The following is a 21,820-nucleotide window of genomic DNA, read 5'->3' as shown; positions in this document are numbered from 1 at the left end:
CTGTGGGTTCCTAGACAGCCCCTCAGAAGCTAGAGGGGCAGCCAGGCACTGTGGCACATACCTGTAATCTCTGGTTTGGGAGGCTGAGGCAGGAGGATCATGAGTAAGTCAGCCTCAGCAACTTGGTGAGGCCTTATCTCTAAATAAAAATACATCAAGGGCTGGGGATGTGGCTCAGTGGTTTAGCAGCCCTGGTTCAGTTCCTGATTTTTTTTTTTTTTTTTAAAGCTACAACTATCTAGAATTTACTGTGATGCTGGCTTACTGCCCCTGCAGTTAAGTCCTCCAGAACCCAGGAAGTCCTGTACACACTTGCCCCTTCACCCTGTTCACAGCCAGCACTCCCATGATTGGAAGAAAAGAGAAAATGTTTGTGGAAACACACTAATGCAACCCCAGGAATTTGGGTGGATAAGCCAGGAAGGTGAGTTCAAGGCCAGCCTGGATCACTTAGCAAGGCCATCTCAAATTCATAAACAAAAGGGGGAGGTTTGCTAGGGATGCAGCTCAGTGGTAAAGCACCCCTGAGTTCAGTTCTCAGTGCCCAAAAAGGAAAAATAGTGGAAACCACGCTGGGGTGAAACTGGTAGAGTGCACGTTTTGCACGCGAAAGCTCCTGTGTTTGATTTGCAGCACCAGAGAAGACATTTTCCATGGGAGAGGCTCAGCAACCGAGATCCTGTAAGATGATAGAGAAGGGACTTCCATCTCAGTCCCCCTTTTCTTTGACCTTTATTTTTATGTGATGCTGAGGACCGAACACATGCTAGGCAAGCGCTCTACCACTCAACCACAGCCTCAGCCTAACTCAGTCCCTTTTTGAGACAGTCTCAATAAAAATTACCCAGCCTGGCCTTGAACTTGTGATCCTTCTGCCTCAGCCTTTCAAATAGCTGGTACTACAGGCATGCACCACCACATCTGGAACCAAAATATTTTCTCTTGTGTGGTCTTCCAGGTGTGTGCCACCATGCTGGGCAGAAATTTTCAAATTTTCCATTATTAACCCATTTTGTCCCATCATCCTCTATATAGGACACCTATAAGATTGAGCCAGGCATGGTGGCCCACACCTATAATCCCAGCAGCTCTGGAGGCTGACACAGGATGGCAAGTTCAAAGGCAGCCTCAGCAAAGGCGAGGCCCTAAGCAACTCCGTGACTCTCCTTGTGTCTAAAAAGGACTGGGTTGTGGCTCAGTGGTTAAGTGCCCCTGGGCCAAATCCCCAGTCCAAAAAGAAAAAAGGTTCAAATCATATTGTTCACTTTAAGAACACCTGTGAAATTGTCCAGGCCACCAAGGATGTGCATATCTGAAAAGTCACCAAGTGCCTGCTTTACGTCTTTTTAAAGAAACAATGTGTGCCATTCTGGTAGAATTGGGAAGTGAGCCTAGGCCAAACCATGGGGCTAGATACAGGGTTGGTGACCCAAAAAGAGTACTGATATTTTGCTGCATCTGCTTTGAAATGTAAAATAATGCTGAACTGAAGGGTTCAGAGGTAGATTCTCTGATCATTGAACACACAGGTGAATGGGGTACCCAAGATGCACTGCTGCACTTAAAGTGCTCTTGGTAGATTAACCCCTGTGACCTCCCCTGCCACATGGCAGTGAGCATCACTGAAAAGGAACAGATAATTCCTAAACCAGAAGAGGAGGTTTCACAGAAGAAAAAGATATCCCAGAAAAAACAAAAACTTATTGCACAAGAATCGATTCAGCATAAAATAAGTGCAAATAAAATGGAAAAAAAGAAAGAGTCCCATCAGGGGTCAGTCTCAATCATAGTCAACACGCTGAATGATCCACACTTATGAAAAGCTAGGGTTTTATTTCCAAGTTGGCACATGTAGAAGGCACAGGGCGGATGGCTTTGGGCACTAGAAGTGGGGTGGAGTGTGTCAGGGATCCCTGCCTCCACTACTCCCTGAGCGCACTCGAGACAGGACCAGTGGCAAGGTGCCCCCCTGTGGCCCTGACAGTCCCACTGGCTTTAGATGAGAGCTCCCCAGGCTCCACACCCTCCTCCCAGGGGGCAGGGTCAGCTCAAAAGGGCTTGGAGGTTCTGAGGGCACCAGGGGCCAGTGCCCCAGGAAAAGCCCAGGTCAGAGAGAGAAGAGTAGAATAAGAACCAGGAGTACCACTCCCAGCAACACCACAATGGCACACCACTGTCTGCGGTCTGGGGACAGAAGGGTCAGAGGTCACAGGTTAAGGTAAGTGGAACCACCCATCACCTTCCCCAGTCCAAGATCCACCCCCTTCAAAGGGCACTTACCACTGGTCATGTGGGACACTTTGGCCATCTTCCTGAGAACCCTGTCCATCTGGGACTGGGTGAGGTCCATCTCATGAGCAAAGGCATCCAGCATGCTGCCAAGACCAAGATGGCATCAGACTCAAAAGGGCCCATGCACACTAGAACACCCAGCCCACCCCCTGGGTCCTGGCCTTACACGCCCTGTTCATCCAGCTCCTCCCCAACACGGCCTGACATGTGTTTCAGAACCCGGATGCTCCCAGACACCATTTCCAGCTGTTGGTCCTGTTGCTCCATGATCAACTGCAGGGTAGAGGGGGTAGCTGCGGTGAGCAGGGACCCCTGAGAGGTCCAGAGGATCCCAGGGCGTTCTGCCACCCACAACAAACCTGCTGGGTGGCTTGCTGCTCCTCAATGTAGCGTGAGGTGGCTGAGACCACACTGGCATCCAGCAGGTCACTGTGTGACTTCTGAGCATCTGGCTTGGCCATCAGCACCTCCTGGAATACAGGGAGGGACACCCATGCGGAGTGGGCCAGGTGCATGTTTGTGGGACATCCATAGTTAATCAGGAAGCAGTCTCAGGTGGGACTGCTTCCTCAGACCTGCCACTTCCTAGCAAAATAGCCCCAAGGCCATGACATTGATCTCCCTGTGCCTGTTTTCTCCTGATAAAATGAGATCTGTAATTCTTGTTTTCTGGGGTTGGAATGAGAATCTCATTAATTAGTAACACCTAGAACAGTGCCCTATACACTATTAATAAATTTGTCTCTTGTTATTTTTTAATTATTTCATAATGCTGGGAAGAGACAGTCAACAGCCAAGTGGCTCTTCCTCCCTGTTCCTCAGTCCCTGCTTCCCAGTTTCGCAGGATTGGGTGCAGACAAATACAATCAATGCACTTATTTTATTTTGTTGCTTTTTTTTTTTTTTTTTTTTTCTGTGCCTGGAATTGAACCCAGGGCCTCACACATGCTAAGTGTAAGTTCTAACCCTTAGCTACACGCTCAGCCCCTCTTTTTTCCCTTTTTAAATTGCAATGCATTTAGCACAAGGTACAGCCTGGCCTGTGTTTATTTTATTTATTTGAGGTCTTGGGGATTGGACCCAGGGACTTGTGCATGCTAGGCAAGCACACTACCATTGAGCTACTTCCCCTGGCCACTGAGTGTTTACTCGACAGAACACTTGTTATTATTTTATCAATAGATGTATTTCAGAGTTTGGATTTAATCTCCAAGGTGGCACATCTGGAAGGGCATGTGGGCACTGCTTCAGGATGGCAAACTGACGTGGGCCTCAGACCCACACACTTCCTGATCGTGTGGGTCTGTGAGGGGATGGAGAAGGACTGGTGTGTTCCAATGCAGAGAATGGACAGGTAACACACAGGGAAAAGGTAGACAGGAGGATTGAAAGTTCAAAGCCAGCTTCAGCAACTTGCTGAGGCCCTAGGCGATTCAGTGAGACTCTCTCTAAATAAAATATGAAAAAGGGCTGGGGATATGGCTCAGTGGCTAAGCACCCAGGGTTCAGTCCCTGGTGTGGAAAAAGAAAAAAGGTAGACAAGTGGCAGTGAGAATGAGAACACAGACACAGAGGGCAGTAGTGCATGCATGGAGGTGAGATAGAGATGTACTCAGAGGTCAAGTGCACACACCCCAGTGGGCAGGTGCATGCAAAGAGAAAAACACATAGGCATATATCCTGGAAACAGCCGCACACCAAGCAAATGGCAGGTCAGCACAAAGGACAAGTGTATACAGGCCCTCTCCTGCAAAAAAAAAAAAAAAAAAAGCCAGTATACTTAGAGAACTACACACTGAAATTATGATTGTTCCTTGATATTTTCAGGATTTGGGTTCCAGGACCTCCATAGATACAAAAATCTGAGGATGTTTAAGCCCATTATGTAAAATGTCATAACATTCATATAGAATCACTACATATCTTTGCGTAGACATCAGATCATTCCGAGCTTATACCTAATACAACGCAAATAATATGTATTTGTTTTACTGTATTGTTTAGGAAATGCAAGAAAAAAGCAGGCACATATTCAGTATAGACACTTTTTTTTTCTTCCAAATGTTTTTGATTGCTTGAGTCTGAGGATGTGGAACCTGCAGATAAGGAGTGCTTAGGTGTACACACCCAGAAAGAGCATGCAGGTAGGCGGCTGGAGAACAGCACAGAGGATGGATATTAATGCAGAAGAGACTGGTATGGAAACACAGAGAAGGCAGGCAAACACAGATCGGGCTGGCACTCAAAGCAACGGGTCCCCGAGACAGACTTAGAGGTGTGTGCTGGGTCTGGATGCATTACCTCTCTGTTATTCCTCTCCATGAAGGCTATGGCTGCTGGGCTGACCATGTGGTCCTTCATTTCCTGGGAGTGAGGGCAGCATTAGCTAGTATAGACATTCCTAACCTCCCCAAACTCACCCCATCAGGACCTCTCCTCACCTGAACAGCTTCCCTCATGCGCTCCACGAACACCTTTCTCTCCTGCAAGTCCCCTGCTGGGAGCTTGAACTTGCCTGGGTTGGCTTCCACTATGCGTGGGCTGAGTCAAGGGTCAAGGCCAGAGCTAGATACACCCCTGGGCCTTCACTTTTCAGCCTCCAATACTTTCCCGGTGTCCAGTCTCCCGGAAGGTGGGCTCCCTGAGCACATGCTACAGCAATGGACTCTCCCATGCCACCCCTCCAAAACCCCAGGATATCGATGGTCTCTTCCAGGTCCTCGAGGTCCCACTCAATGCTGCGCAGGCCATTCCGCAGTTCATTGGTGGTCCAGTCCAACTCCTCGCGTCCCACCGCAGCGCCATCCTGCAGGAGCTCACACCAGCGCTGGTGCAGCCCGCGGGCGGTGTTCACCGCCTTCTGCACCTCGCTGCGGGCAGGGGCACAGTGGGAGTGGCTGTGGGCAGACGGCCCTCTCGCTCGCCCCCAAACGAAATGGGGGGTTCAAGAGACCTCCATATCTCATTGCGAATCCTCCCACTCGGCCACGGGGCGACCCGTGCACCCCGATGGTGCAGCCGTGCCCAGAACGTCTGACCATGCACTGGCTGGCAAGGGACTGATGACCTTCCGCCCTCCCCCAGCACTATCACTCACCCTCGGACTACAAAAAAAGGGTCTTCGAGAGACATGTCAGTCCCCCTCCCTCCCAGTCGAACCCCCTCCTTGTGACTGATAGCTGGTTCCCTCCTAGCCAGGAGAATGCGCCGCCAACCCAGCCCTCGACGCGCTACCATAGAGAGCGGGCCCTCCAGAAGAGAAAGAGAGTCCTTGGAAGCCCGAAGTACGACAACTTCCGTCCTCCTCGCAGTCATCTTGGTTGTGGGCAAAGACGGCTTCCTGTTCGCAGGCTCCACCCCATCATCATCGTCTTCTCCCGGGTGAGGGGTGGTGTCCTAGTTATGTCGGGAGGGGTTTGGGTCCGAGATCCCAGCCTGGGTTCGAGACCCAAGTCCTCGGGCCGTTACTCCATAACCTCAGTGTCCCTTCTGGGCAATGAAAAATAATAATAGCCTCCGTTTAGTCAGACAAGGTTAGGTCTTGAACCCCCCCTTTTTTTGGTAGGTGGACAGCGTGTCTTTGTTTATTTTTATGTGGTGCTGAGGATCGAACCCTGTGCCTCACACGTGCTGAGCCAGCGCTGTCACTGAGCCCCAGCCCCAGCCTCGCTTTGAACCTTTTAACAGACTCCAGTGTCGGCACCCGGGGCCGTCCCAGGAGATCGTCCCAGCCCGGGTCCGGGTGGCTGGTTATGGAACGGTGCGGGGAGAGCCGGTGCCCTTCCTCCCCGCGGGGGCGAAGTGAGGAGTGGGAATTCTGCGGGGACTTCCGCTGGACTCTCCACTCTTCTTCCCTACAAAAGGCCTGTGGGAGGGAGGAGAGAGCAGGGGTCGCCTTGAGGTCGCCTGGGGGCGGGGTGGTAGTGAGCGGGGACCCCGGAGACGTCCGGAAGGGTCACCTTCCAGAGCGTGTGTGCAGGTGGGTTCCCACGCCCGTCTCTGCGTGAGCGCCAGGTCTGTGAGCCGGGGAGCGGGGTGCTGCGCAGGCTCTGGACTCCGGGGGACCTCCGTGCGCGTGGCGTCTCCGTCTAGAGAGGGACTTACTGGGTCACCTCCTGTGCGACAGAGCCGCCTCGGTGGGGCTCCCGGGAAAGCACTTTTTTGGGGAGAGTGGAAGGAAGCCATCGCCTGAACGGAGGGCTCCCCCCCCCTCGAGGATCGGGGCGGGGTGTCCGAGGGGAAGGGTCGCCCCCACGTGGGGTCCCACGGATGGCGCCTGGGCTGGGGGTGTCAGTATGGAATCTGCGTGGTGGCTAGCGGGACCGGGAGGGAGGCGTCCCCGGCAGGTCACCGCCGAGAGTGGCAGGATGGCAGAATGGGGAGGGGCCTTTTGAGGGGGAGTGATTGGATTCCCACGTGAGACGAGAGGCGGGACGTCCTGAGGGTGCCTTAAGGCCAGGGGGACCGCGGGGGGGGGGGGGACGGAATAACCAGGTGACCTTGTGGGGGACAACTGGGGCCTCCCCGGAGGGAAGGGTGATCAGCCGGCCGCCCCGCGTGCTGTCGGGGTCGCCGGGAGACGCGGCGGTAACCCTGAGGTCGCCGCCAGCAGCGGGCGAACCGCCTCCCCGGCCCCCCGAGGGAAAGAGGCGAGACCTCCCCCTCTGCGCTCCCCGCGGCCGAGGCCCCGCCCCCGCCGCCCGGAAGCCCGCGGCTGCCGGCGGCTCCGGCGATCCCGGCCCCTGCCCTTATATGGGCAGCCGGAAGCAGCTCTGGCGCCCGCCGGACGTCACTCCTTCCAAATTTAGCTGTGGAAGTCAGCGGGCTCCAGTGGCGGGAAGCCTCTGCTCGCCAGTTGTGCGTCTGGGGGCACTCCTTAAAGGGCCCACACCGTGAATCAATGGAACCATCGGAACAGTGTGTCTCTTCCCCTCTCAACTGGAATTAAATTTTCTTGGAGCAATATCGCGTGGCGGAGGGAGGGCCCGATGGTGATTTTTCTGTTTTTTGAGTTGTTCAGTTTTCAGCTCCCACCCCTATCCCGCCTCCCCGAGAGGAAAGGCGGAGCACGGCTCAATTGTCGGTGGTGGTGGTGGTGGTTGGGGGGGGGTCAGCAGCCACGTGTTCGCTGGGACAGTCCTGCCACTGGGTCCACTGCCTCGCGAGGGCCAAGCCTATCCGTGGAGGTCGAGCCTCAGGAAATGGGAATGCTTGGTACTGGGTGGGGGACGGCAATCTGGGCTGTGCTCTGGGGTCCGCGGATATCCGCTGCCCGCCGGGTGACTCCCCCTGGAACCAGCCAACGCCATCCGCTCTTTACCACCTAGATTCCAGGAAAATGAGGAGGGCCGGTATTCGCTAGATAATTTAGAGCTGCAGGCCCCAGTGGCCCCCTTTCATCGCAGCAGCCCGTTCATTCGTTTAGCAAATGCTGGGCGAGTGACTACCTCGTTTTTCCTAAGAAAGCACGCATCTTGTCTGTTCTGTGAAGATGAGGGATCAGATGTTAATGAAAGGAAAATCCTTAGCAGAGCCCGGCGTGTAGTAGGCGCTTAGTAAGTGGCAGCATTGTTACTGATTCAGAAAACATTAATTAGACGGCTCCTTGATGCCAGGAACGGTGCCCACGGGGGATGTTCGGGTTCCAACGCGGGTTTTCCCCAGTGAAAAGGGAAACTTGCCGCCTACGACCCGCTGGCGTCGCCGGACGCGAGCACATAGGTGGGCTTTGAGCCACACCCGCGATTCCTCTCCCCGGGTCCTGCGCACGGGGTTCTACGAAAGGAGACCACCCAAGAGCTCAGTGTGCAGGAGGAGACCGTCCCTCTCGCCGGGATTTCCGACCCTCTTCCCGGCTGGTTAAACTTCACCCTGTCGCTTTAAGGAGTGGCCACCTTGTGGTGGAAAGCCCGGATGCGGCCCTCTGATTGGGCGGGGCCTCTTCATGACGTCACTCTAAGGATAAAAGGGCCCAGGTGGCCGGAGCCCGGGCAGAGCGTTCTAGCAGTGTCACTGTGTGGGTTGGCGTGTTGTTCAGAGTACACCTGCTGCCAGTCCTGTCCGTCCCAGGAGTACCTGCTGCCCTCACCGTCGAGCTGCCATGGAGGTGCAGAAGGAGGCTCAACGCATCATGACCCTGTCGGTGTGGAAGATGTACCATTCGCGCATGCAGCGTGGTGGCCTGCGCCTTCATCGGAGTCTGCAGCTGTCGCTGGTCATGCGCAGCGCCCGGGAGCTCTACCTCTCAGCCAAGGTGGAAGCCCAGGAGCCCGAGGTGTCCTCGCTTCCGGCCAAGTCCCCGGACCCCCGCCTGCACCCGCCGCGGGAAGCGGAAACCCCTGCCGAAGTAGCGCCCCCCGACGGAGAACAGCCTTCCCCGGAGCCCATGGACACGCAGGAGGAGGCATCGGGAGCCCAGGAGACCTCTGCCCGCGGTGCCCGGCCTCTCGCCAAAGTAAGCCGCAAGCGGCGGAGCAGCAGCCTAAGCGACGGCGGAGACGCCGGTTTGGTCCCGAGTAAGAAAGCCCGTCTGGAAGAGGAGGAGGAGGAGGGCGCGTCGTCGGAGGTTCCTGCCCGCCTCCTACCCGCTCCCGCACAAGCCGAGGGCGCCTTCCCCAACCTGGCCCGCGTGCTACAGAGGCGCTTCTCCGGCCTGCTGAACTGCAGCCCCGCCGCGCCCCCGACGGCGCCCCCAGCGTGCGAGGCCCCGCCGGCCTGCCGCCCCGCGGACAGCATGCTGAACGTGCTCGTGCGGGCCGTGGTGGCCTTCTGAGGACCCCAGCGGCGCTACCGGAGCCCAGAGCGCGCGCCGAACCGTCGGCTCGAGTGCGCAGACCCTTGGCGACGTCCCCCTGGGGATCGCCGGCGGGAACCGTGGAGAAGAGCCGCCGCCCGGGCTGCTGAGAGGCTCGGAAGGGACTCTGCCCCGGGGGAGCCGTCGCCCGCGTGAGCAGCGGCGGCTCCAAGGAGCTGGCGGCGCGGGCGCCTTCTGCCGCGAGCTGCGGCGCCCACAGGTGCTTTCTCTGGACTGAGACGCGGACCTGCCCCGCGGCTGGAGCAGGGAGCCTCCTCAGGTCGGACTTCACTTCTCACGCGGCCGCGCTGCCCTCCGGGTTTCCAGCAGCCGGTGGGCGCGCCGCCCAGCGCAGAGGACCCCGGCACTCCCTGTCCCCCTCCACGACATACTTGAGCAAGCGGTCATCGTGGCGTCACGGGGCAGGCGTGGGGAGCTTCCTGCTGCTGCGTGGGCGTGGGCCTGGGAGGAGGGTGGGCTGGGGGTCCGCCCTGGGGCGCGGGAGGAGCGCGGCCTGAGTCACTCGCCCCCGCGTGCTGCTGCTGCCGCCGAGCGCCCCGCGCCTCGCAGCCGAACTCTTCGGGTTGAAAATTTTTCTCTTATGGTGCGTTAGGAGGTGGCGAGTGTGTTCCCAGTCCCAAACGTGACCCTCGGACACGGACACCATCCCCCCAGAGCGAATGCCGGGTCTGAACCGCGGGAGCGGAGTGGGGGAGGCGGCGTCCCAAGTGCGCTCCCGCTGAGCCGGGAGCCGCCGCAGGCCGGACTGGGCCCGCCGGGGAGGGCGGGAACCCTCCAGGGCTTTTGTAGGGTGTTTACCTTCCCGTGACCAATTCTGAATTCCCCATCCACCTGGCGTTTTGTTGGAAATGTCAGGGAATAAAGACGATTTGAGTAAAGCGCTGCCTGTCGGCTGTTCTTCCCGGGCGGGGGAGGGGCGGGGTCAAAGGGTCAGGAGCCGGCCCCTGGGAACCCGTCCGACCAGTTACCACGTGGGCGGGACGAGGCTGGGCCCCTTCTCTCCGCAGAACTTCGGTGCTGTGGGCGCTCCACTGCGACTCCCCCAGGTTTGGGGTTTACTTCGAAATTCGGGGGCGGGGAAAGTTTTACCGAGTTCAAACATGGGGGGGTGTGATTTCCAGGTCCTGTGCCCCAAACGCTGAATTGGGGGAACCCATAGCTCCTTGAGCCAGGAAAGACTAATTAATGAAGCCAGCTCCGGTGGGGTCCCCACCGCGGGGGGTGGAGTTGCGCAGGAGCTTTAGAGGGTCCCCCTCCAAAAGGGGAGTGCTGAGGACTGGGCCCAGAGGCACATTACCACCGGGCGCCACCCCAGCCCTTTCTAAGGTATACATTTTAGTTGCAGCTGCAGACACCTTGATTCATTCATCTTTAGGGGTACTGAGGACTGAACCCAGGGCCTCTGTAGACATTTTGAGGTCTCCTTAAGTTGCTGAGGCTGGCCTGGAACTCCTCCTGCCTCGGCCTCCCGAATGGCTGGGATGGCAGGCCTGCGCCTCTGCGTGGGGATCCCGATCTTTCCGGAGGCGCGGAGCGTTGCTGGGATCAGGAGGTGAGTTCCCAGGCTCACTTTCCTCATCTGTGAAACGGGCCCCCGACGGCTGCCTCTCCACGTCCTAAGATTTAGAAAGGTCCCGCAAACCCTACCCACCTGCCTTTGTCCTGCCTCAGCTCCGGGTCAGCCACCCTGGGTGGAGACAGCCTCTCACCCACGTTGGTCAGCTGGGAGGCGGTAAGCCCTGCTCCGCCAGGGGCAAGGGGCGGGGCGGGGGATGCTGTTCAGAGGACAAAAGAGTCGCAGGTGCGGGGAGCGGGTGGCGGGAGGCGCCACCACAGCGCCGGCCCCGCCTCCGGATGGCTGGCTCTGCCACGGCGGGTCTCCCGTGATCCCAAGGGACCGGACCCGAGGCCGGAGGGTAGGTGCTGGGGTGGGCCGGCTCCGGAACCTGGCCGCGGTCCTCCAGGCCCGCGCTTCCCTCCGGCCCCCTCCCCTCCCCCTCCCCCTGGAGGCGAGGGCACCCAGGGCCACCGAGCCAGCTCGCCCCCTCCGGGGCCTCCTGATTTCTTACGGGAAAACGTGGGGGGACTCAGCACCACCAACTCCGAGGGCCAACCCACAACTCCCCAAGGGTGGGGGAACCCAAGCCCCACATTCCCGAGAGCCTGGCCGGCCCGGGAAGTCCCCTGGCCGCCGGGGAAGGGACCTGGCCTCGCATCCTGTCGCAGGAACCGCCGGGCCCTTCCTTCCGCGGGAAGCTGCTCGGCCGACCCCGGCCCCCGCGGGGCCCGCTGGGGGTTTCCGGTGCCTGGCCGCTGGAGGTTGGGACTAGAGATGTTGGGGCAGACGACAGGGCCGGAAGAAGCCACCTCCACACATGTCCCCCTAGGACTTAACCCTTGTCTAGACCCCCTGACCCCCCACACCTGGCTAAATTAAAAACGGGGGGGGGGGCGCCGCAGCTGAGTGACAGAGCCTTTGCCTAGTTTGTGGGAGAACCCGGGTTCCAACCCCAGAACCAGGGGGGGAAAGTGTCACCATAAGCAATTTCAGCGAGGTCTGGAGTTTCCACACCATTACCTGGGCGGGCTACCAAGAGGGAAAGATAGGGCAAGAGTTTCGAAAAATAAAACTGCCAGACTGTGACCAGCAGGCTCCTCCCCAAAGGCGGTCCCCTGGTGTCTGAAATCCACCAAATGGGAAGCAGCCCCCACGCCCATCCCATGGGGCCCATCCCACAGGACGGGTCCAGGCCTCGGCGACTGCTTCATAATCCCTCCCCAGAGGGCCAAAGGCCTGCAGGAGAGGCCGGCTGATGGCAGCCCAGGAACCCTGAGCCCAGTAACAAAGGCCGCTGCGGAAGGCGTGGTCTAAGGAACACACTCCCCAGCCTGCTGTGCAGCCCTGAGCCAATCACTTCACTTTTCTGGGCCTCAGTTTCCCTGGCTCTAAAAGGGGGAAAATAATGATTCCTTTCTCTTAATTTTATTGAAAGAATTTAAGTGAGCACCAAGGTTGCAGCTGCATGCTGTGCAGAGGCCCTGGATTCAACCCCCAGCACCACGGTAGCAGTAGTAGTTGTAGCAATAAGTGCCCAAGATGGACTCCTGCTGTCCCTTCCAGCCTCTCACCTTGAATGGTAACACCCACTGCCTGAGAGCTTCTTTCACTGTTTTCTTCCCTCATTCCTCATCCAGCAGAAGATGCTGTCAACTTGACCTCTCACCAGACTCCAAGCCTTTCCCCACCTTTATGGTCCATTTGTGTGAGCTGCCTTTGCCTGCTAGAGGGTGGTGGTGGCCTCCATCCTGCCTCTTCACCAATCTGTTCATCACTCATCACTGTATAAGAGACAAATGTCTAGTTCCACTCTTGTTCCCTCTTGTCCCATCCATACGGGCTTTCTCTCTGCTTGGAGAATAGGCCAAGTATGTTCCAGCCCCAGGGACTTTGCACTTGCTGTCCCTGTCTGCTTGCAGTGCTCTTCTCCCAGACACCCACATGGGCACCCTCACTCTTTCTCTTCTCCTTCTTTGAGACAGGGTCTTGCTAAATTGCCCAGGCTGGCCTTGAACTTGCTCTCCTCCTGCCTCAGCCTCCTGAATAGAGTAAGGGTAGCTGGGTTTATAGGTGTATGCCACTGTGCCCAGCCTATTCTCACTTTCTTCAAGTTTCTATTGAAATGTCGCCTCCTTGGGAAGGCTTTCTTTAACCTATCCCCCCCACACACACACACACACTCTGCTGCTGTGCTCACTTACCCCACTTCAGCCCTCCTGAGAACACTGCTTGCCTTCTGAAATGCTATACACGTCACATATATGTTCTATACCCCCACTCAGCCAGTCCCACCAATGTCCAGCCCCATGTCCCACCCACTAAGTACTTGATTTACTCAACCTGTGGCTTCCCTGTGGCTCCCAATCTCCCAGTCAGGCACACATGTGAGGCCAAAGCAGGAGGACTGCAAATTCAAGGCCAGCCTTGACAACTTAGACTTTTGTCTCATAATAAAAAATAAAAAATATGGGCATGAAGTTCAGTGATTCCGTGCCCCTGGTTTCAATCCCCCAGTACAAAAAAAAAAAAAAAAAAAAGTCCCAAACTTCCGGGGATTGAGGGTCTGGATCTTTCTCATCTGCTTTACAGCTCTACTATTATTTACTTAACATTTATCTCTGATTTAATTTTTAATCACACTCCATGCTCAGATTGTAACATTTTTTTAAGTTACAATGTAAACAAACTGTTGTAAAATCCTGCAGATACAGTAGCCAGTCTGAAGTTCCAGGTAGCTTTTTTTGTTAGAGATTAGCAAGTGATAAAGACACATTATTGCCAAGGATATGGACAGCATACTGAAACAGGAAGAGACTGAGGGATTCATTCCCAGTCATTTAAAAAGCATTGAAATCTGGGGCTGGGAGGTATAGCTATGTTGGTAAAGCACACACAGAAGCCCTAGGTTCTATCCCCAACACACACACACAGACACTATATAATTGTGTCAGGCAAAGTGGCACATGCTTGTATTCTCAGTGACTTGGGAGGCTGAGGCAGAAGTAGCACAAGTTCAAAGCCAGCCTCAACAATTGAGCAAGGCCCTGAGCAATTTAGCGGGGCCATAGGCAACTTTGCAAGACCCTGCCTCAAAGGTTAAGTGCCCCGGGGATCAATCCTGGTACCAAGTAAAAACCCTTGGTCGTTATAGGTAAGAGCCAGCCTGATCTAGACCAGCTTACTTCTGCAATAATCTGAAATCACCTCCTTCTAACACTGTCCTGTGTTATGTTCCAATACTTCCTCAATCATTCCAGCCACAAGAGCTTTGCATGTGCTGTGACCTCCTCAGTCTCTTTTCCACCTCTGTGCACCTTGTTAAATATATCTTTTTTTTTTTTAGAGAGAGAGAGAGAGAGAGAGAACTTTTTAAATATTTATTTATTTTTTAGTTTTCGGTGGACACAACATCTTTGTTTGCATGTGGTGCTGAGGATTGAACCTGGGCCGCACGCATACCAGGTGAGTGTGCTACTGCCAAATGCCAATGTCTTGGCTTGGCACAGAATCACGAGCCACCACACAGCTTTGTAGGTTCAAACAGCAATTCTTTATTCCGGATCTCACACCAGCCTCCACACACGTTCAGGGGAAATTCTCATTACATGTCCTCAAATACTTTTTCTCCACGAGGACTCAGCGGGAACTCAGGCAGCAGGCACGCCCTACTCCCAGCAGCCATAATCTTCAACCTCTAACTTCCCTAAAACTCCTATTGTCACGCCCTAAACCCAAGGACGGAGATACTTCCTGCAGGATACACCCTAATCCTGGATCCACCCTGGTGATTGAGCAGGGTCACCTTTCTCAAACACACAAGCAAGGTCGCAGCAAATTTCCAAGGCAAGTCCATTTAACATGGGGTCCACTGGCAAGGATTACGATGCGTCATACCTACTTGGTAATGGCTCTCAGCATGCTACCGCTTGAGCCACATCCCCAGCCCTGTGCACCATGTTAAATCAGTTCAGCTCAAAGGGCAAAAACCTTGGGGTTTGTCTGCACCCCCACCCCTTGCTGAGGGCCATTGCCAAGTAGGAATGACGCATCGAAATTTCCTTGCCAGCGTACCCCATGTTGCTTAGAGGAAGGACTCCTGGAAATGGACATTTGAAGTGACATTGCATGTATGTTTGAGAAAGGTGACCCTGCTCAAGGACCAGGGTGGATCCGGGTTTAGGGAGGATCCTACTGGATTAGGGCAGATCCAGGTTTAGGGTGTATTCTGCAGGTTTTAGGAAGTATCCCGCTCCTTGGGTTTAGGGCGTTCCCGTTTAGGACAATCTGGGTTTAGGGCGGTTCCAGGTTTAAGGTTATTCCTGCTGGGAATAGGGCGCAACCTGCTGCTTGAGTTCCCCTTGAGTTCTCATGGAATTCAGAAAGTATTTGGGATTAAAAGCCTGGGGGAGTACGTGAATTTTGCGGGCAGAACCTGAATTTTCCCAGAACGTGTTTGTAGAGGGCCGGTGTGAGTTCGGGAATAAAGAATTGCTGTTTGAGGGGCTGGGGATGTGGCTCAAGCGGTAGCGCGCTCGCCTGGCATGCGTGCGGCCCAGGTTCGATCCTCAGCACCACATACCAACAAAGATGTTGTGTCCGCCGAGAACTTAAAAAAATAAATAAATAAATATTTAAAAATTCTCTCTCTCTCCCTCTCTCTCCTCTCTCACTCTCTCTTTAAAAAAAAAAAAAAAAAAAGAATTGCTGTTTGAATCTACAAGGTGTGTGGTGGCTCGTAATTCTGTGCCCAGCCAGACTGCGGCAACCCCTGCCATCTTGGTCCATGATCTCTGTATTTATTGACACTCAAATTGAGAAATTTGGGGTCTAGAGATATAGTTCAGTTGGTAGAGTGCTTGCCTCACAGGCACAAGGCCATGGGTTCAATCCCCAGCAGCACCCCGAGACACACACACACAAAGAAAGAAATCCCCCCACCCCTGCACTGAGGATTGAACCCAGGGCCTCCTCACATGCTAGACAAGTGCTCCACCACCGAGTACATCCCCAGCCCTTTTAAAACTTTGAGACATAGTCTCTCTGAATTACCCAGGCTGGCCTCGAATTTATGTTCCAGACTCCTGAACAGCTGGGATTACAGGCATGGCGCCATGGCTCCACGTGGCCGTGTGTGTGTGTGTGTGTGTGTGTGTGTGTGTGTGTGTGATGGTTTCTCGGCTTGTTTCCTAGCCTGAGGTCTCCAGGATGGCAGGGATTGAGTCTAGCAGGTGCTTAAGTGACCTTGTGAATGAATGATACATTTGCAACCTTTCTAATGTGCAATTTTAAAATATAAATATATAGATGGGGAAACCAAAGTCCTGAGTGGCCGGAGCGAGCTGGCCCGGGGTTCGGTGTCCACCCACGGCACTGAAAGAAGAATCATTTTAAAAAAGCATGAGCCAGTCTTTTGGGGACTGGGAAAGGGCCGGGCTGCAGGTCGGGACCAGCACAGAAGTACCCAGACCGGTTTACCGAGTTCCAGGACCCTGTTCCACCTCCCCGCGCGGGGACAAAGCGGGCCTCGGCCGGGTGGCTAGCAGAGCAGGACCGGGTGGGAACTTGATCTCGGCGTGGACAGCTGAGCGGCGACGGGACGCGGGGGTGGGTGAGTGGCCGGCGTGCGGGGCGGGGCGACCGTGACCCTCACGCCAGGGGCGGGGCGTGCCCTCGCCGGGTCTCGCGCTCTCCTCGGCGCCCCGCCCCTGCGCGCGGCCACCGGCGACTTCCAGGAACTCTCAGCGTGGGCGGTGGCCTGGGCCCCGCCTCCCCGCCGCAAACCGGTCCCTTCCGGATTCTGCCCAGACCCTCCGGGCTCGGCTCGGTCCCTCAGCAGCCTGTGTCCCCCTCCCTCCGCGCGCCCCACGAATACGAGGGCGGAGCTTGCGGGCGCCGCGGAGCCGGGGGACCGGGACTTCGGGGGCCGGGAGCGGGCTCTGCTCGGTCACGCAGATGGCCTGGTGGGAATGGGGCTCGCGGGAGTTGGAGCCTCTCGCTACCTACTTCAGCCTGCAGCCGCCGGAGCCCCGACCTGGGTAGGGGGCCCGACCTCGCCGGTTCCCAGGGGCGCCCTTCCCGGGACCGTCCGTCTGTTTCCTGAGGCCCCGCCCAGGGGGTGACGCCACCCACCTCTGTTGAGGGGAGCTGAGGTCCCCCAGGTCCAGAGAGGGGTTCCTCTCCGCGGAAGTCCTCCAGGGTCCAGGCCCACGGCCCTCCCCGCCCTTTTTATTTCCCCAGCCTCCGGGCCAGCCCCGTCCCCCAGCGTGTGGTTGACTCTCGGGGACGATCCCCCACCCATCCCCCCCTCCTCCACCCCGGCGGCTGGCCTGTCCCCAGGGGTCCTGCCTGCCCAGCCCGCCCGCCAGCCGACTGGCACCAATTAATTTCCTCCTCTGCCTGTCCATCCACATCTGGTCGCCAGCTGCTCACCCTCGCCCTGTTTGCCCCTGGAGCCGCCCAGGGAATTGCTAACAGTTCTCCTCGCTGAGCCCACCCCCAGATCCAGCCCACCCCACCCGAGTCGGCTAATCGGAACCAGCTGACCGGGGCGGCGGGGAGAGCCGAAATCAGGCGGAGGGGCGTGCGAGCGTGAAACTTTCTGACCCAGAGACGTTTGCAGGAGGGGAGCGGAGAGGCGGGAGCTCGGCCGGTACCTAAAAGCCGAGATCAAAGCCTTCTGGCTTCCAGATGGGGACTGCAGGGAGGCCTGCCCCGCCCCCGGGGTGTGCCAGGCGGAACACCCCTTCCTCGGAAATCCCCCGAGACCCCGCGGTGACAGCTGCGCCCCACCCCCACCGGCCCGCCCGCACCGGCCGGTTTCCTTTTCCTGTCTCTGCCCCGGGCCCGCTGGGCTGCAGCCTAGAGACGGTGCTTGGCCCCTTTGAAGGGGCTCCCCGGAGGGTCTTCCTGGATGAGGGGGAAGGGACCGGCCGGAGAACAATGGAGCTTCTGTGGCTGCAGGACGCCAGGCGCTTCCTGTTAACCCTTTCCCCGAGGTGCCCCGCGGGGAGCATCTCGGTGGCCCAGCCATGTTGGGGAGGGGGCACCGGGGAGTGACCGAAGCCCACAGGCTCTCTCCTTCCGGGGCTCCCGTCCAGTTTGTGAAAGCGATTAGCTGTGAGGTAGGGGCAGCCCCCACCCCCACTGAGCCCAGGCCCGGCCAGCGCCCCACCGAGCGGCCCTCCCCTCGTATTTTGAGACTGGAGGGTCTTGCCAGGCTGGCTTCCACCTGGCAATCTCCCTACCTCGGCCTTGGAGCCGTGGGTACAGACAGTGCCACCACACCAGCACCCTCCCTCCAGGGGCTGGCTCCTGTCCCTGTATGGCTGGAGGCTGTGCAGCCCAGATGGGAGGGCAGAAGGACTGCCCTGGGGCAGGCGGGCCACCAGCTCCAGGTGGAATCCACCTTTGCTGTAGAAAACTTGCCAAGGTTCTCCTCAGGGCTCCCCGGCCCCGTGCCAGTTCCCCGGGCTGCCTTCCGCCTCAGTTTCCCCTGGCTGGGGGAGTTCTCCCCAGGGCTTGGCAGGAGTGCAAGGGGCTGGGCACAGAGGCTCACGCCAGGGATCCCGTCTACCTGGGAGAATGAAACAGAAGGACAGGAAGCCCAGAGACCTTGTCTCCAAAAATGAGCCAGGTGTGGGGTGGCGCACACCTGCAACCCCAGCGACTCAGCAGGATGAGGCCGGAGGATCGCAAGTGCCAGGCCAGCTGGACCAATTGAGTGAGACCCTGTCTCAGAAGAAAAAAAGGGCTGGGGATGTATCTCAGGGGTCAGGCACTCCTGGGTTCCATCCTCAGTCCTGGGGGAAAATCAAAAAAGTCCACGGAGTCCAGGACCTCCCTCAGGGACCAGAGTAGACCAGGAACCTTAGCAATAGTTTGCGGTCCTTGGAGCACTGGGGAGCCATGCAGGGGAATTGGCTGCTTTGTCCCCTCTGTTTACAAAGCCAGCCTGAGAAGTGCTCTCAGAAGAGTTCTGGGTCCTCAGGAGGGCCCTAATATCTCAACCTCTCCCTTGGGGGCTTCTGATTAGTGACTGACAGACCAGACAAATCTTATACCCGAAGACTTTTGTTGTTACTGCAAATTGAACCCAGGGGTGCTTTACCACTGAGCTCTACACCTTTTTTATTTAGAGACAGGGCCTCACTAAATTGCAGAGGCTGGCTTTGAACTCCTGATCCTCCTGCCTCAGCCTCCTGAGCTCCTGGGATTACAGGCATGCACCACCGCGCCCATCAGTTGTTGAGAGCCACAGCCAGTCAGCCTGGCATTTTGCCAAAAGGAGTGGTTTAGAGGTGACCCCAGTGAGCCATGAAGATGATGATAATTAAGTTAAGCTGTGTATAATTGCTGTGACTGGATGATGCTGGATTGAAAGGGGCTGTGTATTCAGTTGTATATAGACCCCTGCTGTCCCGCAATAGAGCGGCTCCTGCTGCATTGGTCGCCCACTACTTTTGGGCTTTTGAGTTCTCTTTTTTTTTTTTTTTGAGTTCTTTTGGAGTTCCGGTTGAGTTCTCACAGAGCCGGGTTGATGGCTGGGAGAGTTCCCGGGGAGTGCAGGTGGAGTTGGGGCAATAAAGTGGCCAGTGGACTTTAGCTCCAGCCCAGTCTCTGATCCTCAGATAAGGAAAGCAGGGGGGGGGCTGCTTGCTTCCACCAGGGCCCTTCTCCACCTTTTCTTCCTTCCACTCACGGGGTTCCTCAGGTTCCTTGCTGGGTGGCTGTGCATTTTTTCCTTCCCTTCCACAGGGTGAAAACTTCCCCAGGGGCCAATTTGTGCGTGCTCAGCCCTGGGGCTTGATGAAGATAAAATTGTTTGTTTGTTGAGATGCTCATTATTTACAGAGAAAAACCAAGCTGCCCTTGCTGGGGGTGCGGCCTCGCTGGTGTGAGGCCCCAGCTCCATCCCCAGGCTGCAAAGTAAGAAAGAAAAGAAAGAGAAAACTGAACGGCGCTGCCCCTGCCCCACCCCCTCCTGGCTGGTGTCTGGGGCCAGGCCAGCCGGCCGAGCGCACAGGAAAGGAGAAGGCTCATCGCTGCGCCCTTTAGACCTGAGGGAGGGAGGGCCTGTCTGGAGGACCCCAGGACGGGGCTGGGGCTGCGTCCAGCCTCGGAGCCCCGGCTGCCACCCTGCCCACAGCCTTGCTCTTCTCTCCTGGCCCTGTCTCTGTCCTGCTCTTCCAGAAAGGCTGAAGTGACCCTGCCATTCCTCCCCGCCAGGTCCCTGCCGGCGGCAGCTCTCAGACTGCGGTTAGCCTGGGTGGACAGGGAGCTCCTGGGGTGGACAGGGAGCTCCTGGGGCCCGTCCCCCCTTGGGGCATGGTGGGGAGGAGCAGCCAACATCCCTGGCGTCCCCCAGGTGCCCCCGAATCCCTGCAGACGCTGCCTTGTAAACAGCTACTGGAATTGTCAACAGTGCTGTCCTGGTGGGGAGGAGGAAGTCCCCTGGGAGGGTGGTGGCCCTGAAGCCAGTTCAGAAGGGCACAGCGCAGCTTTCTTTCAGCTCTGAATTCTTTTTTCGTTTCTTCTCTGGGTGTGTGGGGGAGGGAACCCAGGGCCCCTCCTCGCTGAGCCCCACCCTGGCCCAGCCCCACCCTGGCCCGCAGCCTTCACCTCGGGGCTGTGCTGGGCTCTGCTGGTGGGGGAGGGGGGCGGTCCTGGGCACTGTCCCGGGCACTTCCGCATTTGCCAACACCCTCACATTCTGTTTCCCTCCTCTGTTGGGACTCAGAACTGACCCCCCAAATACGGCACTCCTTGGCACTCTGAGCTCCTGGGACTGGGGGCCCCTGGGAGGGCTCGGAAGCCAGGCCTGTCTTGCTCCTGCCCTGCGGTCCCCGTCCCCAGCCCCAGACTGGAATTGCAGGCATGAGCCACCACACCCAGCCTCTCTCTAGCCCTTCACCCGAGTAAGTCACAGGACTCAGAATTCCTCAGCCCCAGCGGGTCCCAGGAACCAGAACTCCTCTCCCCTAACGCCAGCCACGGAACGGAACCTGGAACCCGGAACCTGGAACCCGGAACCTGGAACAGCGCCCTTCCTTCTCCCGGGCTGGGGTGAGCGCCGCGGCGGGGCTGTCCAGCGACCCTGGGGCCCTGCGCTCCGTCCGCAGCTACTCAAGAGACAAACTCAACCCATTCTCCCTCGGAGACCCCCATGGCAGAGGGTCCTGCCCCAGGTCCCGGAGGAAGAGAGCTGCACAGAGATGTCCGCACCCCTGTCTGTCCTCGTTTTGTCTAGTGGCGTGGGCACGCTGCTATGCTGCCTCCTACTTTCTTTTTTTTTGGGGGGGGGTACCAGGGGTTGAAGCCAGGGGGTCTTAACCACCCAGCTACACCCCCAGCCCTTTTTAAAATATTTTACTTAGAGACAGGGTCTCCCGAAGTTGCTTAGGGCCTTGGCAAATTGCTGAGCCTGGCCGATCCTCGGCCTCCTGAGCGGCTTGAATTGTAGGTGTGCACCACTCTTCTTTCTTCCCCAGCCCAAGGCCTGCGAATAAACCACTTTCCTGGGTCTTCACTCGTCATTCTGAAGATTCCTGTGTCACGTGAAAGTTTTTCTGTGTATTTGGTCCTGGGGACCGAACCAAGGGATGCTGAACCACTGAGCCACACCACCGGCCCTTTTGATTTTGAGACCGGGTCTCACTACGTTTCCCAGGCTGGCCTCCGACTGGTGGTCCTCCTGCCTCAGCCTCCTGGGTCACTGGGATGACAGGCTGCACCTCTGCACCTGGCTCCAGGTGAACCTTGTGAGAAAAAGTGTCACTGCTTGAGGCCCCCGCCCTGGTCCCTTCCCTTCTTGGACTTGTCCCTTCTTCTCATGAACCTCCAGCCCTCCCTGGGGACGAGGGGGCACACATAGCCCTGCCCCTCAGCAGTTCCACTGTGACTCTCCACCCCCCTGGCCTGGTGTCACAAATTTGAGCTTGTGTTTCCGGTCAGACTGGGTGAGCAGGCTTGGCCTCCCCCACATCTAAGCCACTGCATCTAGCCCAGTGTGTCCCCAGGCCACTCACACACCACAGGGGGCTCCTGGGAAGCTCCACCCCCCACTCAGGTGGCTGCAGGTGGTGAGGCCTGGGATAACCCTGGCCCTGACCCCCTGCTTCCCGTGGCTGCCCTTCTGCAGCTGGCAGTAAATTCTGGGG

The 21,820-nt window shown here is 57.2% G+C and overlaps 2 protein-coding genes across 3 annotated transcripts; one reads left to right on the top strand and one right to left on the bottom strand.

The window, feature by feature from the left end:
• Nucleotides 1-39: 39 nt before the first annotated feature.
• On the bottom strand, nt 40-5,593 carry LOC113190440 (syntaxin-10). 2 transcript variants are annotated; one of them, XM_026399707.2, is made up of 8 exons: nt 5,390-5,593; nt 4,993-5,162; nt 4,734-4,828; nt 4,594-4,656; nt 2,652-2,762; nt 2,459-2,565; nt 2,281-2,375; nt 40-679 (listed from the first exon to the last, which is right to left on the bottom strand). In XM_026399707.2, the coding sequence occupies exons 1-8, from the start codon at nt 5,527-5,529 to the stop codon at nt 531-533; spliced, it is 930 nt and encodes a 309-aa protein (XP_026255492.2). In that variant the 5' UTR covers nt 5,530-5,593; the 3' UTR covers nt 40-530. The 2 variants fall into 2 exon arrangements, with proteins under 2 accessions (XP_026255492.2, XP_026255493.2); XM_026399708.2 differs by lacking the exon at nt 40-679 and adding an exon at nt 1,830-2,184 and having other exon boundaries at nt 5,390-5,588.
• Nucleotides 5,594-6,982: 1,389 nt separating this feature from the next.
• LOC144251597 (immediate early response gene 2 protein-like) lies at nt 6,983-9,548 on the top strand. The gene has a single exon (XM_077794435.1). It carries the CDS (start codon nt 8,393-8,395, stop codon nt 9,062-9,064), a length of 672 nt encoding a protein of 223 aa, XP_077650561.1. The 5' UTR covers nt 6,983-8,392; the 3' UTR covers nt 9,065-9,548.
• The last annotated feature ends 12,272 nt before the right edge of the window (nt 9,549-21,820 follow it).

Source organism: Urocitellus parryii, unplaced genomic scaffold (assembly GCF_045843805.1).
Source record: "Urocitellus parryii isolate mUroPar1 unplaced genomic scaffold, mUroPar1.hap1 Scaffold_118, whole genome shotgun sequence".
NCBI lineage: Eukaryota > Metazoa > Chordata > Mammalia > Rodentia > Sciuridae > Urocitellus > Urocitellus parryii.
This window is presented reverse-complemented; position numbering and strand designations above follow the sequence as displayed.